Source organism: Malaclemys terrapin, chromosome 4 (genome assembly GCF_027887155.1).
Source record: "Malaclemys terrapin pileata isolate rMalTer1 chromosome 4, rMalTer1.hap1, whole genome shotgun sequence".
NCBI lineage: Eukaryota > Metazoa > Chordata > Testudines > Emydidae > Malaclemys > Malaclemys terrapin.
Window position 1 is genome coordinate 20,053,230 of NC_071508.1, and position 15,955 is coordinate 20,069,184.

At 48.4% G+C, this 15,955-nt stretch overlaps 2 protein-coding genes across 2 annotated transcripts in view; one reads left to right on the top strand and one right to left on the bottom strand.

Annotated features, from left to right (window-relative positions):
* The first annotated feature begins 1,757 nt into the window (after positions 1-1,757).
* On the top strand, positions 1,758-9,808 carry LOC128835945 (ubiquinol-cytochrome-c reductase complex assembly factor 2). Its single transcript, XM_054025879.1, has 4 exons — positions 1,758-1,969; positions 8,262-8,336; positions 8,739-8,808; positions 9,614-9,808. The coding sequence occupies exons 1-4, from the start codon at positions 1,832-1,834 to the stop codon at positions 9,709-9,711; spliced, it is 381 nt and encodes a 126-aa protein (XP_053881854.1). The 5' UTR covers positions 1,758-1,831; the 3' UTR covers positions 9,712-9,808.
* An 836-nt stretch (positions 9,809-10,644) lies between these two features.
* The window catches only part of ITPR3 (inositol 1,4,5-trisphosphate receptor type 3), an 89,518-nt gene continuing 84,207 nt past the window's right edge, over positions 10,645-15,955 (bottom strand). The window contains exons 54-58 of the mRNA XM_054025878.1: positions 15,181-15,305; positions 14,545-14,710; positions 13,423-13,583; positions 12,692-12,853; positions 10,645-11,621 (exon numbers count right to left, since the gene is read on the bottom strand). Coding sequence (XP_053881853.1) covers positions 11,553-11,621; positions 12,692-12,853; positions 13,423-13,583; positions 14,545-14,710; positions 15,181-15,305 — 683 coding nt within the window. The 3' untranslated portion in view covers positions 10,645-11,552. The remainder of the gene's footprint in view (positions 11,622-12,691; positions 12,854-13,422; positions 13,584-14,544; positions 14,711-15,180; positions 15,306-15,955) is intronic.

Below are 15,955 nucleotides of genomic sequence, written 5' to 3' on the forward strand. Positions count from 1 at the left end.
CTCTAATTTAAGGTTTTGTGTGCCAGTCATACATTTTAACGTTAGTGTCTATAATATAGACCTAAACGATTGTTGTATGTAAAGTAAATACGTTTTTTTAAATGTTTAAGAAGCTTCATTTAAAATTCAATTAAAATGCAGAGCCCCTTGGACAGGTGGTCGGGACTCAGGCAGTGTGAGTGCCACTGAAAATCAGCTCGCGTGCCGCCTTCGGCACACGTGCCATAGGTTGCCTACCCCTGCATTAGGGGGCTCCTGCCTGTGTGCAGCTGAAGGCAGTGTCTAAATGCTGTGAATAGAACTCCAGTAGGACTGGTGGAACAGGCTAAGATAGTTTGGTTACATGCTGATAAAGCCCCTGTGTTAGCTATTTCTCTAAGCAGGAGACAGGCTCCACCACTACTTGCAAAGGGGTAAGAGGTTCCTTGCACACCCTTTTCCTCTTTATGCAGTAGCACAGGGCAGGATTTAGGCATCAGGCATAAGGTATGCCTCTGATTTAGAGTACAACCTTGGTAGCTGGGGATGGAGAAATGGATAAGCCTTTCTATGCTTTAAAATGGCCAGAGAGCACGACACTAGCTATTCTGTGCCGCACAGTCGGTCGCCTGGCACGGACATGTTTGCAGCACAGCAGACACCAGATCTCTTTGTCAGCTGCCCAGAGCCTCGTACGCGGCAGAGTAGGCAGCAGGCTAATAAATGAAAGGGCAAAGCAACACCGTTCAGCAGCAGCCTTTCAAAACACACTGTTCTTATAGCCATGTTAGTCCCAGGAGATGAGGAAGACGAAGTGGGTGAAGTAACATTTTACTGGATCAACTTCTGTTGGTGGACAGGACAGGAAGGCACAAGCTTTCGAGCTACACAGAGTGAAGACTTCTGTATGGCTTGAAATCATTTACCTTCCACCACCAGAAGCTGGTCCAATAAAAGATATGACCTCGCCTAGTACCTGGTCTCTCTCAAATGACGGGTTATGAACCAGTGCATGGGTGACCCCTTTCACACACCAAGCCTCTGAGTGTGACCCCTCTTATAAATTAAAAACACATTTTTTTATATTTAACTCTATAATAAATGCTGGAGGAGATGCAGGGTTTGGGGGTGGAGGCTGATGGCTCGTGACCTCCTATGTAATAACCTTTCCCACGTCACAACCCCCAGTTTGAGAACCCCTGTATAAACCAATGGATGATAGGCTTCAGAGTGAAGATTAAGGGGGATCCTGACTCCCTTCTGCTCTTTAACAAAATTATTCCAGGGATGTTTTTCACAAGCAGGGGCCTCTCCAGGCTTGGTGGTCTGGTCAATGTGCTGTGGAGTTAATTGGAGCCTGGCTGCCCCAGTTCTCTCTGCAGACAATATCCCTGAGGTGCTCGTGCTGCTCCCAGGCAGGAGCATGCACCGGGCACTGAGACATTCCCCATTCCCCTCCCCTCTTAGAGCTGCCCCTATCCAGCACGCTGGAGGCAGGTCAGGAGCATGCACTCTAGGCTCTCCCCCTCCACCCCACCTTCCCCTCTGGGAGCGCGCTGCTCCCAGCCACAGGGAGATCAGCCTACATCTCAGGATCAGGCGCTAGCCCCTTCGGCGCATGCGTATCCGCCTCCTGCTGCCCCCAACTCCGGCCCGTAGCACATGGCTTCGCTGGGCCATGCTGCGCATGCACCATCTGACGAGCCGAACGGCCGCTCTGATTCCGTATGCGTGCGGAACGGTCCCTCTCGCTCTCCGTACTTTTGAATAATTCGCGAGCTTATTCGTATGTTCAGCGTCACGTGACCTGTGAATCGTCTCTGGGAGGGTGCGCGTGGGCCTTAGTCCCAAGATGGCGGCCACCCGCTACCGGCGGTTTCTGAAGCTCTGCGAGGAGTGGCCGGTGGAGGAGACCAAGCGGGGCCGGGACCTGGGCGCCTTCCTGCGGCAGCGGGTGGCCCAGGCCTTCCGGGGCGGGGACAGCACTCAGGTGAGCGCCGCGGGGCGGGAGCGGCCACGCCCCCAGCTGGGCCGAGGGGGCGGGGGGACTGCTCCGCAGCCCTCGGGTGGGCGGGGCTTGGGCTCTGGGGAGGGAGACAGCCACGTCCCGCGCCTCACAGCCCCCCCTCCCCCAGCTACTCCCTGACACGTGCACACCCCCTGCAGCCCCACAGCCACCCCCGCCTTATCCCCCCTCCCATCTCCGCTCACACCCACTGCCTCGCAACTCCCCTGCCCCCCCGCCCCTCACAGCCCCCCGATCCTCCCCGTCACCCCCTTACACCTGTACCCCATACACACCCCTCACACAGCCCCCTCTTCTCTGACATCTCTACCTGCAGTCACTGCCCCCCCGACCCTCACAGCCCCCCCGTCACCCCCTTACACCTGTACCCCGTACACACCCCTCACACAGCCCCCTCTTCTCTGACATCTCTACCTGCAGTCACTGCCCCCCCGACCCTCACAGCCCCCCGTCACCCCATTACACCTGTACCCCATACACACCCCTCACACAGCCCCCTCTTCTCTGACATCTCTACCTGCAGTCACTGCCCCCCCGACCCTCACAGCCCCCCGTCACCCCCTTACACCTGTACCCCATACACACCCCTCACACAGCCCCCTCTTCTCTGACATCTCTACCTGCAGTCACTGCCCCCCCCGCCCCTCACAGCCCCCGATCCCCCCGTCACCCCCTTACACCTGTACCCCATACACACCCCTTCAACCACCTCTTCTCTGACATCTCTACCTGCAGTCACTGCCCCCCCGACCCTCACAGCCCCCGATCCCCCCGTCACCCCCTTACACCTGTACCCCGTACACACCCCTCACACAGCCCCCTCTTCTCTTACATCTCTACCTGCAGTCACTGCCCCCCCGCCCCTCACAGCCCCCCCGTCACCCCCTTACACCTGTACCCCATACACCCCTTCAGCCACCTCTTCTCTTACATCTCTACCTGCAGTCACTGCCCCCCCCGCCCCTCACAGCCCCCCCGTCACCCCCTTACACCTGTACCCCGTACACACCCCTCACACAGCCCCCTCTTCTCTTACATCTCTACCAGCAGTCACTGCCCCCCCGACCCTCACAGCCCCCCGTCACCCCCTTACACCTGTACCCCATACACACCCCTCACACAGCCCCCTCTTCTCTGACATCTCTACCTGCAGTCACTGCCCCCCCGCCCCTCACAGCCCCCGATCCCCCCGTCACCCCATTACACCTGTACCCCATACACACCCCTCACACAGCCCCCTCTTCTCTGACATCTCTACCTGCAGTCACTGCCCCCCCGCCCCTCACAGCCCCCCGTCACCCCCTTACACCTGTACCCCATACACACCCCTTCAACCACCTCTTCTCTTACATCTCTACCTGCAGTCACTGCCCCCCCGCCCTTCACAGCCCCCCGTCACCCCCTTACACCTGTACCCCATACACACCCCTCACACAGCCCCCTCTTCTCTTACATCTCTACCTGCAGTCACTGCCCCCCCACCCCTCACAGCCCCCCGTCACTCCCTTACACCTGTACCCCATACACACCCCTCACACAGCCCCCTCTTCTCTGACATCTCTACCTGCAGTCACTGCCCCCCCGCCCCTCACAGCCCCCCGTCACCCCCTTACACCTGTACCCCATACACACCCCTCACACAGCCCCCTCTTCTCTGACATCTCTACCTGCAGTCACTGCCCCCCCACCCCTCACAGCCCCCGTCACCCCCTTACACCTGTACCCCATACACACCCCTTCAGCCCCCTCTTCTCTTACATCTCTACCTGCAGTCACTGCCCCCCCACCCCTCACAGCCCCCCGTCACCCCCTTACACCTGTACCCCGTACACCCCTTCAGCCCCCTCTTCTCTTACATCTCTACCTGCAGTCACTGCCCCCCCGCCCCTCACAGCCCCCCGTCACCCCCTTACACCTGTACCCCATACACACCCCTTCAACCACCTCTTCTTACATCTCTACCTGCAGTCACTGCCCCCCCACCCCTCACAGCCCCCCTGTCACCCCCTTACACCTGTACCCCATACACACCCCTCACACAGCCCCCTCTTCTCTTACATCTCTACCTGCAGTCACTGCCCCCCCGCCCCTCACAGCCCCCCGTCACTCCCTTACACCTGTACCCCATACACACCCCTTCAGCCACCTCTTCTCTTACATCTCTACCTGCAGTCACTGCCCCCCCACCCCTCACAGCCCCCCGTCACTCCCTTACACCTGTACCCCATACACACCCCTTCAGCCACCTCTTCTCTTACATCTCTACCTGCAGTCACTGCCCCGACCCTCACAGCCCCCCGTCACCCCCTTACACCTGTACCCCATACACACCCCTTCAGCCACCTCTTCTCTTACATCTCTACCTGCAGTCACTGCCCCCCCGCCCCTCACAGCCCCCCGTCACTCCCTTACACCTGTACCCCATACACATCCCTTCAGCCACCTCTTCTCTTACATCTCTACCTGCAGTCACTGCCCCCCCCGCCCCTCACAGCCCCCTGATCCCCCAGTCACCCCCTTACACCTGTACCCCGTACGAGCCGGCTTTAGGAAGTGCGGGGCCCGATTCGAACAGTTTTGACGGGGCCCCGGCAGGGATGACTGGAAAAAAAAAAAACCACGTAAAAAAACATGTGGGGTTTGTTCTCACCGGGCGGCACTCGTAGTCTTTGGCGGTTTGTCCTTCACTCGCTCCCGGTCTTTGGTGGCACTCAAGGACCTGCTGCCGAAGACCCAGAGCGAGTGAAGGACCCGTCGCTGAAGTGCCGCCGAAGACCCGGAGCGCTGCCTGGTGAGTAAAAATTAAAAAGGAGCCTCTAGCCAGGGAAGGGATTCTCAGCCACTTGCCCCCACCCCGGCGGCTCTGCCACTGGGCGCGGGGCCCGATTCGGAGGAATTGGTGGAATTGGCCTAAAGCCGGCCCTGCCCGTACACACCCCTTCAGCCACCTCTTCTCTGACATCTCTACCTGCAGTCAGAGCATCCCCCCTCTGGCACCCCCAGTCACCCCCGTACACCTATACCCCATAAACACCCCTTGTAGTCCAAAAAACACCTCTTCTCTTTCATCTCTACCTGCAGTCACTGCCCCGGCCCCTCACACCCGACTCACCCCGATCCTCCCGAGGCCCCTTACACCTATATCCATCCCACACACACCCCTTCAGCCACCTTTTTTTTTTTTTTTTTTTTTTGCAATGCTATTTCTACTACCCATTTCACAGCTACTGCAGCTGTCATAACTCAAATACTGGCAGGGTCATTTTAGGTCTGGAGATCAAGTATGGTGATACTTAGTGTTGACAGTTCACTATCTCATTTTCCTGCCTCCAACAGCAGCCATTACCTGATGCTGTGGAGAAAGAACAATCACTTCTTAATTCTCCCAATTTCCTTATTATGCAGGCTTTTCTGTCTATTTTTATGAAGTTATGCAGATAAGACCCCTACCCTCTAATTATAAAACATATTTTATTGATGTTATCTGCTCAGCCAGAGATAAGTCTTCTAAAGCGCACATGATGCAACTGTAATGGTTGTCTTGTAGCGCTGAATACAATGAAGAAGTACCTAAATAACAGTAATGACTCTTAGAAGGGCTGTAGAATGTCTTGTATGAATGTATCAGGTGAATGACAACATATAACCAAGGCCCTCCTCCTCCTAGTTCAGTTTCTCCTCTACCTTATGAGAGAGGACATGAAGCCCTGGGATCTGCTGTTTTGCAAGTGAGTGCCCTAATCACTGAAGTAAGGTATAGTTTGGCGTGGTTTGCTCTTCATCGCTTCTTGAAACTGTTCCATTTTAATTAAGCCAAAGCCAGAGGTAACTATAAGAAGCCTTCCTTAGTTCAGTGGTTATAGCATGGAGCTGTGGTGGTGGTGGCCGCCCGGGTTCAAGTCCCATCTCTTCTTGCCATGAAGGGATTTGCTACCTAGGTGGTTTTGTTTTTTAATTAAGTGGGCACCAGGGGAGGGAGAAATGAATCACTCTCATCCCGGACTCCTGCCCAGGCTGTGGGAGATCCAGTCCCCACTTTGCCAGGGGACTTGAAGCTGGATCTCCCACATCCCAGGGACCACCCCCACCCTGCCCTGTTCTTAATTCAAGCCCCCTTCCTTTTTCAGGAAGACAATGGCTCCTGTGAATGAGAGGTGATTTAAACAAGGACTCCCCCCACCTCAGTCACCTGGGAGAGAGGAGAACCCCCTTCTAAGGGGCAGAGGGAGGCCTCAAACCGGGATCACCTGCATTCTCGGCGAGAGTCCTAACCATGGGACTATAGAACGATTCTAGCTTTTTAGCTGGCCAATGAGTAGTTAAAGTGGAACAGCCTCAATAGGCAAGATTGAGGAAGCTCCCTGTTCAGATCCCATCTCCTCATCAGATAGAGGGTGGAATTGAACTAGGTTTGCTAGCATCCCAGTAGCAGATCCTAACCACCATGCTAGAGTGGGCTGCTCATGTTGGTGTTAGGCCCAGTTAATAGTGAATTTACATGGAAAAGCTTCATGAGGAAAGACTGAGGGTGCTCTCTGTTCAGAGCCCTTCTCCTCATCAGGTAGAGAGGGAAAGGGGAGGCTCTTATCACCCATGACCCCAAAATTGTACTTCAGCTGTTATGTTAGATCTCCATCTGGCATACCAGTTCTCAAGCCAATCTGGCTCTGCATTTGCAGTTTAGAGCATTTTTTTTAAATTAAACACAAGTCCTTTGCCAGGAGGAGAGGAAAGCTGTATCTCAAGAACCCCTTGACCATGACCCCAAATTTTCACCACCAGTGGTACCCAAAGCCTGCTACTAGCATAGTTTACCTTTAAACAGAAGTGTTACTGCAGCCTCTGGTTTCTTGTGCCTGTTGGCATTCCTTTTCTTGCTCACAGCAGCACCCCTTTACAGAAGCACTGTGGAAGTCTAATAATGCTCAGCTTATTGGGTTTGGGATTGTGTGTTGGTCAGATCATGGGAAGGCTGGTAAGATATGGCCTCTGTGAACACGGCTGATTTTCCCTGCTAGCTTTGTACAAAAGAAGTGATTTGAGCCCAGCCCAATAACAAGAGAAGACAATCAGCTGTGGTGAGTCAGTAACCTAACTGCATGCTGTTATTTATAAGCCTGCTTCCATTACCTACCGTGTGAGCAGTTTTCAGAGGTGAAACACTTAGCCTTGGTCACATATCAAAGATGATCAGACAGGCTAGGAGGTAGCTATGTCTCTGCTTGTTGATGGCTTTATAAATTTGTGACCATTATTTTGAATTCATGGCATGCACAGACCTGACCTAACCAAGGAACCAAGCAGTAGCTAAATAAAGTACCATGTGTGCTTGAGACTTTGGCCAAGCAGTTAACATCAAAAATATGTTTTATAATTAGGCGCCAGGGGTCTTATCTGCATAACATCATAAAAATAGCAGACAGAAAAACTATTCGCAAATCAGTCCATTCTGTAAATAATAAGATGGCATGTGACTACAGACTTTTGCTTTAACCAAAGGCAAAAAAGGACAGGAAAATGCCTAAAATATATCACTTGGGGCTAAATAGTTCCCAAGCGTTCCATAACAGTACTCTTTCTGAGTACATTTTGCATTATCAATTGTATTTAGAAGTCTTCTGCCAATTTTGGTCAAAATTAGACTCTGATTTTTCAAGTTATGGCCCTTTTTGTGATTTTTATAATTTTTTCACGTTGGATGACTGATAATGTTTAAACACAATGTGATATAGAAAAATGGCACCACTTGCAGCACCTACATTCACCCAGGTGATGACCACCAGATATGTACCTACCATGTGATAGCAATGAAATTTTTCTTATGGACAGATTACCCTAACTCATTAATAAGACACCTTTTTAAATCTGACTGGTAGACTATTTGAGTGAAGGAGCCTTTATTGCACATTACAGTAGTGGCGGATGGGCATGAGGAGAAAACTGTCCAGCTCTATTTCTTTACCATTGAATATTTTGTTCACATTTGATCCAGCAAATCCTTACGAGCAGAGTTTTATCATTTTGACTAGAGGGTTCCACGCTTTGTTGCCTGTATAGGACCAGCTGGCAGGCAGTAGGAGGAGCGAGAACATAGTTTTTATCCTTGAACCTGTAGCAATTGTACAGGATACTCCCACTTCTGTTCCATTGTTAAGGGGTCCTCTTCTCATTTTGCACGTGGCCTGTTACTTACAAGGAGAAGCATTTGTTGTGCAGGTGAGAAGTAGAGGTTCATAATGTGTATGTTCCTTTTCAGATTGCTGACCCTGCAAACTGTGACCAAATGTATGAGAGTTTAGTCAGAATCCACACCAATTTCTATAAAAACAAGGTGAGCTCTTCAGGCCAGGGACCATGTGTCTGTACAGCACCCTGGGGCCACCAATGGGATAGGGGCTTTTGAGTGCTGCTATAATAGAAGTATTAATAACAAGCCGTCTATGGGGCTGGCTGGCACCTTCACTGTGAACAACAAAGCTGAACTCACTTTGAGCAGCACAAGCCTTCGAAAAGTTCAGTCATGTCTAACTTGCTTTGTGTTTGAGCTTTGCTGGCGATGAGCCTAAAGGCCACAAGGTGGCGCTGTGACTCTTTCCGCTGCTAGTATTTCAACAGGAATGTTGTGCTTAGGACTTAGCAGATGGATAAGGATAAGCAAAGCACGGGTTTGAGGAGGGAGCAGAGAAAGAGTGCTGTTGAGTCAGTAAATTCTTGTTTTGTTTTGTTTGGGAAGTATCCACGCCTAAAAGATACGAGCTTCACTGGAGTGACAGTGGAAGAATGCAAGCTGGTCCTAGCAACAGGTAACGAGGTTCTGTTTGATTAGTCTGTGATTACTCTTCCCCCCCACTCAGGCTTACAGGAGTAGCTTGCACTGCTGTTACCTGGTCCAAGGGATAAACAGAATTTCACTCCTCAGGGCTCTTGGTGTGGCCCTTCTTGCAAGCAATACCTTCCCAGTAAAGAAAAAAAATACATTTACGATTCAGTTCTCTATATCACCTAGTTTTGGGGAGTCCCTGTGGTTGGTAGTGTTAAGTGAGAAGTACTACTACTGTGCCCATGGTAGAAAAACTCAGGTAAAATGAGCATGTTGGTCAGATGTTGATCAACACCTGGGTTTGCTGCACTCATAGTTTCTGTTCAGGTCATACTTAAGGTTCAGAAGCAGGGCTGCGGGGAAGAAACTTACTCTATGCCTGCCACACCATATGTATTAAAAGTGCTAATATTCAACAAGTTTGTTTCAGTAGTTCTCAGTTATCTTCTCAAAGGTTTAATTTTGCTCTTTACATCTTCCCTAATAGCAGGGAGCCTTTTAGAGAAAAAGGAGTGCTGCTATGCACAAATACACTCAGCCAATGTATTTGTCAGGTGCAGTTGTAGCTTTACTCTGCTCCGGTTCCTAACTTTGACAGCAGCGTGTGGAAACTGACTATTTGTTGTTGGGCAGGGCAAGGACTGCCCCTGTGTTTGAGAAAATAAACTTGCCTCCAGGCACTGAAATACAAACTCGTTAGATTGAAGCTAGGAGAAGTCAGACAAGGGAGTCTGTTGAACAGAAGTCTCATCCGCTTTTCTGCCTTCCCTCTTCTTCCCCCATTGCAGACAGCGGGAAACAGATGGAGGAAATGAAAAAAGGTAAATGGAAAAAACTGCGAGAGAAGTTCTCTGCCAAGAATGCTGAAGAGGACTCAAAGTTATAACCTCTCTCCCCAGCCCCCCTCTGTACATATTCCTAAAGCACTGTATATTGCTGTGATGATTAAAGCCATTCATTCCTCTTAGCAAAAGCATTCAGAACTGTGCCTGAGGCCCTCCATTTTGTTGTTCTAAAATCTGGGACTGAACTTGGCATCTCCAAAATGGGTTCAGAACGAATATACTAGTTGCAGGGGACAGTGTGTTTGTACGGAAAATGAGACACTATCCGAGGTGAGAGAGTCAGGGGCAGGGCAGATGTGCCTGTTTGGACAGAGAGGTGACAGAACCACTATTAGGTGGTTATAATCTTTTAGTTATAATCTTAATATAACACAGCCACTAACGTCTTGTTATGGTGGTCCTCTTCTGACTAGGTATTCACAAATTCTTGTGTGCGTGTGTGCTATTGCATGTGTCAGTCTCTTGCACATCCAGTGGTTTAAGAATGGATGTTAATGACTTTGCTTCTCAGTGTCATTGATCCAAGTTCAAAATCTGATCACTCCATCTACTGTGGCCTATTTGCAATCCTCCTTAAAAGCTACTGCATACTTCAGTAGCGGCATCAGTGTCTGTTCCTGGGAGGCAGAGAACTGCTCTGTGTTGATGCAGCTACAAAGCTGCTTGGAGGGGCAAGAATGTATATCTAAAACGTATACCTGCACTATGCCTGGCTCTGGGAAGAAGTAATGGCCTCTTGCTGTTAGGCATTTGAACAGTTTTCCCCTGGCAAGAACTGAAACCATTTGAAACCTGCAGTGGGATCTAGTCTAAAACTTCAGCAGACAAGCTGTGGTGTTTATGGTAGCTCTGCAATAAGAGATCTTTGTATGTGTATAGCACCCATCACCATTCTCTGAACAGAGTTTCCTCTGGGCTGGGGACCTGTATTCACACAGCACCCTGCCTAATATGGCCCTAAACAGAATCGAGACTTCTGGATGCTACTGTATTATAAATATGATTAATGCATAACAGCTCTGAGTGTTGAGAAGAGGTTTTTTGACCTCATTTCAGCTTTTACTATGACTTGATTTTGTGTTAACTTAGTTAAGGCAATTTACATATTAGTTAAGTAACAACAAAATAAAAAGTTTGTAAAACATCACATTAGAGATGAAAATAAACACAGAATACCTCTTCACAGTGAACTGCTGTAAACCTGCAATTTCCCACTACTGCCCAAATAAAGTCTGTCCACAGAAGATAAGACTGTCATGCTAGCAACAGCTTTGCTGTTACTCATCCTCATCAGATGCGTTGTACTATCAATAAATCTCGTTGAGTTTACTGCACCCCAGCAATAGATGCGATTCTTAAAATGAAGGAAAATCAGCGTTGCGAGGTATAGTGAACAAGATGTCTGGGTTGCAAAGTTCCACATCTACTATGGACTTTCCACTGACTACTTGGAATAAGTTAAATATTGCAACTCTATAATTGCTAGTAACAATATTAATGCTATCCTCTCTGGAGCAGGGTAGCCACCAAAATGTAGTGCCTGGAGATAAAGAAAGATAATTCACGTTACAGAATAAAAAGTTATTGCAATGAGGAACCAAAGTCCCAAATAATTTACACCTTCCTTTGAGGGCATTAGGATAAATTATGGGTCCAGATACAGTGAGGAAATCTGGTAAGTTAGTGGTTCCTGTCTGTTGCTGGGCAAAATGTTTGCAGAGATGTAAGGAAAAGGCTGGTGTTGAAACCTTACAGCTGTAACCTTCTAGGCTTTGGTCCAGCTTCTGAAGATGTGATCTATGTGCAGACTCCAGTGAATACATCCTTGTTAGCTGATAACATGTATTTAGTCGGTTGGTGAAGCTGATGCTTTTTGTGTGCCTCAGTGATTCAAGGTGTTCTGGGCATCCACAAAACCGAGCCGCTGTCTACGCTTCCTTTGCTCTGTCATCTAGAGTTAAAATAAGGACACAATGTAGTCAGGGACACTGGTCTTGTTCTTTTTCCCACTTTATCCACGCTAAGAGGCCCATGCCTTAGGCTGGGGTCAAACATACACCTGCCAAGGGCTTTCAACTTCCAGGGATGCTGCTAAGCAGGTGCCAAAGAAAGCCCTACTCTGCACTGCATCCTGGGGTATGGAACAGCCTCCATATGAGGAGAGATTAAAAAGACTAGGATGTTCATCTTAGAAAAGAGACGACTACGGTCTATAAAATCATGAATGATGTGGCGAAAGTATATAAGAAAGTGTTATTTAACCCGTCACGTAACACAAGAACCAGGGGTCACCCACTGAAATTAACAGGCAGCAGGTTTAAAACAAACATAAGAAAGTACTTCACGCAATCCACAGTCAACCTGTGGAATTCGTTACCAGGGGATGTTGTGAAGGCCAAAGGTATAACTGGGTTAAAAATAATTAGTGAAGTTCATGGAGGATAGGTCCATCATTGGCTATTAGAAACCTCATGCTTTGGGTGCCCCTAAACCTCTGACTGCCAGAAGCTGGGGCTGGCTGACCGGATGGATCACTCAAAATTGCCCTGTTCTGTTTGGTCCATCCGAAGCATCTGGAACTGGCCACTGTCGGAGACAGGATACTGGGCTAGATGGAACCATATGTCTGAGCCAGTATGGCCATTCTTATGTTCTTTTGGGAATATGTCGATGAGAGAACCAAGGCGAGAGAGTTGTGCTTTCGGATGTCGTTTTCCTGACAGAGGGGGAGCCTAGCTGTGTCCTCATGCAGCTGGTGAGGAACTTAACTATTAAGGGAAACTCTTGGGCCAAGTGCCCCCGACCCAATGAGCTGCTAAAACCTTTTCTTTCCCCTCCCCAGCTGTGCCGATTATGGAAGTCTGCCTGAGGCTGCATCCATTGATTCTGACTCAGGCCATCTTTGCATGCTACCCTAGAAACATGTTTCAGTTACTGTGGATCCTGCTCTACTGCTTGGGAATTTGTGCTCTACCATTAAGCCATCCCCATTCTGAAGCATCCCTGTTTAAACTATAATACCTGCTCTTTCAGCTCATTCAGCTGTGAAGTGAGGTGAGACACCAGCTTCATAGTGGAGTTGAGCTTGTCTTGAAGACTCCGGATCTCGTTCTGTTCCCCTTCCCCTTCATTGCTGACCAACGACATGGCTCGCATCCGAGGGAACCAGTCCAGGTTCTTGTTCTGAAATGATGGGGGAGCTTGATTTGAGCATAAGTGCTAATTCACAAGAACTGGGTAATTGGCCCTATAAACCCTGACTGTGCTAAGGGTCTAGTAGAAACATTTAAGAGCCTGGGCTCCCCAGTGCCTTTAAGGATTCTCATTAATAGCCCATCAATTTTTTTTTTTTGTAGACTTCCAGACACAAAGCAATCCCCTAAGTTTGACTGTAGGACATTCAAAGGTTTTCCTATACCTTCCTGCCCTCCTCCCCCAACCTTTGTCACTGCCTTGAGTTCACGGTAACTAGATTGCTCCCAGTTCTGCTTTTCATTAAGTCCTGACTTCTTTGAATATCCAGTAGTTGAATATAGAATACCCAACAAATGACGCCTGGTTAGCTGGGCCCAAATTGGAAATAATCATACAAGGAAGAAGTGAGAGGCTTTTACAAAATTAAAAAAAAAAAAAAAGGAGGTGTTCTTTTGAAAACAAGTAAGTTTTCTCAACAAGTCCTTTATAAAAAAATGTTTTCCTTGGGGGAGACACATCGCCACTGTGTGTGAGGCCCGGTCTTAGGCAACACTCACCTTAATCATTTGTGCCACGTAACTCTCGGGCCCTGTGTAGTCAGTCTTATTCTTCACTCGCACCAGCACGATGAAGTACAAGTAGTTCCACATGTTGTGCTCATATTTAATGTGCTCTTCGAAGGACACAGTCTTATTATCAAACTTGTCCCTTTCGAGACCTGGGAGAGGCAGTGGAGAAAAGAGGAATTGAAAAGAAAAAAAAAAAAGGGTAAAAGGAAGAACAGATAATTGCATCCTATCCCAGGTGTGAATTTCAAAGGGCGCTTTTAATAATAATTAGGTGGTATTTAACATACAATAAGCATCCCAGCTTATATTAGACAAATTACCTAGCTGTGTATTTCGAATACTTCTATTTAAAGTGCTACTAAATACATTTCCTGTATACCAAATCTAAACTTCTAGCATAAAAACGGGTCTCTCTTAAACATGATCTACAAAGTAGGAAAAATTGGGTTTGTGCTGTGCTTTTTTTTTTATTATTATTATTTACATTTTGATTCCCGTGCCCCCCAAAATAAGGGGAATACTTGCTTCCGTTTTTTGTTTTGCTTTTTGATGCACAAACGTGGCCTGAGAAGGTTTTTTCCCCTGCATGTTTTTTCTTAGTAAGATCAGGAAAGTCAATTCTGTTTTCTCCCTCTCCCCTTTTTCTGGGAGGACTTCTTGGGTTACTCAGATGAGGACTGAGAGCTTTCTCAGCCCAGAATTTAAGGGTTCGGAGGAGTGACAAACCCTTCACAAAGAACACATTACTCCAGAGTGTTTTAGTTAATACTTATTTAACAAAAAGCAACAGTTTGAATTACAAAAATTATTTCCTCTCTCAACTAATGAGGTTCATTTCTTTTATCTAAGCTGCTAGTTCTTCAGTGATCCATGGAGTCTTCTAGGATAGACAAGAGCCCAATTTCTAACACAAACAAATGTGAAAAAATAAATCAAGTCTTCTTTACACATAATAAAGAAGCACAAAAAGGACAACTCCCATTTTTCCCCTCTTCGCACTCTTAAAATAAACAGCTGCTACTGGAATACACAAGTTAAGGGCTTGATCCTGTGAGGATCTTGGTTGGGGAGCACATGTGTTTGTGTGATGTTTTTTGCCCTGGAACTCACCACATATGAAACACGTGGTCTTAAGAATTTCTTCCTTCTTTTGCTTCTCACTCCTCAGATCAGCAAAGGTGTCTATGATGACACCAAAGATAAGGTTGAGGACAATGATGATGACAATGAAGAAGAAGAGGAGGTCGTAGATAACCCGAGCGGGGAACAAGGACTCCTGCAAAGGACAGAAGGAAAATAGCCATAAACAAAACATGATACTTCTCCCTTCCAGCCCTTTGCTCTAATAGTCATTAGCTCATGCTGCTTCCTTACAATGGCCGGAGAAATGGCTTAAGGCCAAGGTAGGGGGAGGCTAGTTGAGGGGCTAAGATCTAAATTCCATGTCATGAAGAAAATTTGGAGTATTGATGGGAATGGTGGCATAGAAAGAGGCACAAGCATAGGGGATGGAAGAGATAATGCATAAGATGGGTAATGAAGAAAAGGTGAGAAATTAATTAGAGGGGTAAGTCAGTGTATAAATGGAGAGATGAGTGGGGCAGGGGATAGGTCTGGCAGCATCAGAAGCATGTACAGGGATGAGGGAGGGAGACATACATATAGCCGTGAACATGACAGGTCTCTGCAGAAGAAAAGGGAATCGGCCCTGGACCGGAGTTTGCCCAGAGTGCCGAGTTAACTCACATCCTTGGATGGCTTCCTGAGAATGTCACCCACTCCCCCTCCATTCCTCAGGCCGTGATTCAGGACAGTGACAATGCACATGAGCAGCGTGTCGCAGGCACGCTCTGAGTTATCCTCCTCATCATCTGGAACACAAGCATAAACCAGTCAGGAGAGAGCAGATAAAGAGATCAGCCCACTGGAGGGAGCCAAGCAGAACAGAGAAGCCTTAGGTCACTGGCTTTGGAGTCTCTCTAAGGGCTTTTCTTTCCTCCTTTTACTTTTATCTCCTGGAAGCAGGTGGTCACGGTATATACCAGAGCCAGCAGCAGAACGTGCCCAGAGAAAATCGACTGGCTAACAGTGTTCCAGCAACTGTGTTTTGCACACTAGTTAGCGGGAGGGGTCTCTCCTTGGAGAATATTTTGCTGCTCGGCCCGTTAACAACACAAGGAGATGGTTATTCCCTCTTCATTCAGTGGAAGGAAACTAGAACTTGGTGAGCACCTTGATGCTATGATATTAACTTGTAACCTGGAAGAGTTGAGCAGAACCAGCCTGTCTGCTTTGATGACTTGAGCTCCCTCTGAAATCCCTCCTTTCCCATGCTTGTCCAGCTCGCCATTTTAACCCTTGCTAGGCTGGGGCCAGACTCACTCTGAAGGGACATGGCTTAGCTACTTGTTAGGTAGTGGGCTGCTTCTAAGTGACTTTTAAAGGGGCTGGATTTTGCCCAGCTGACTGACAAATGAGAGGGCACCACCTCGCTCTATTGATGTTCTGATTTCCACCGGCT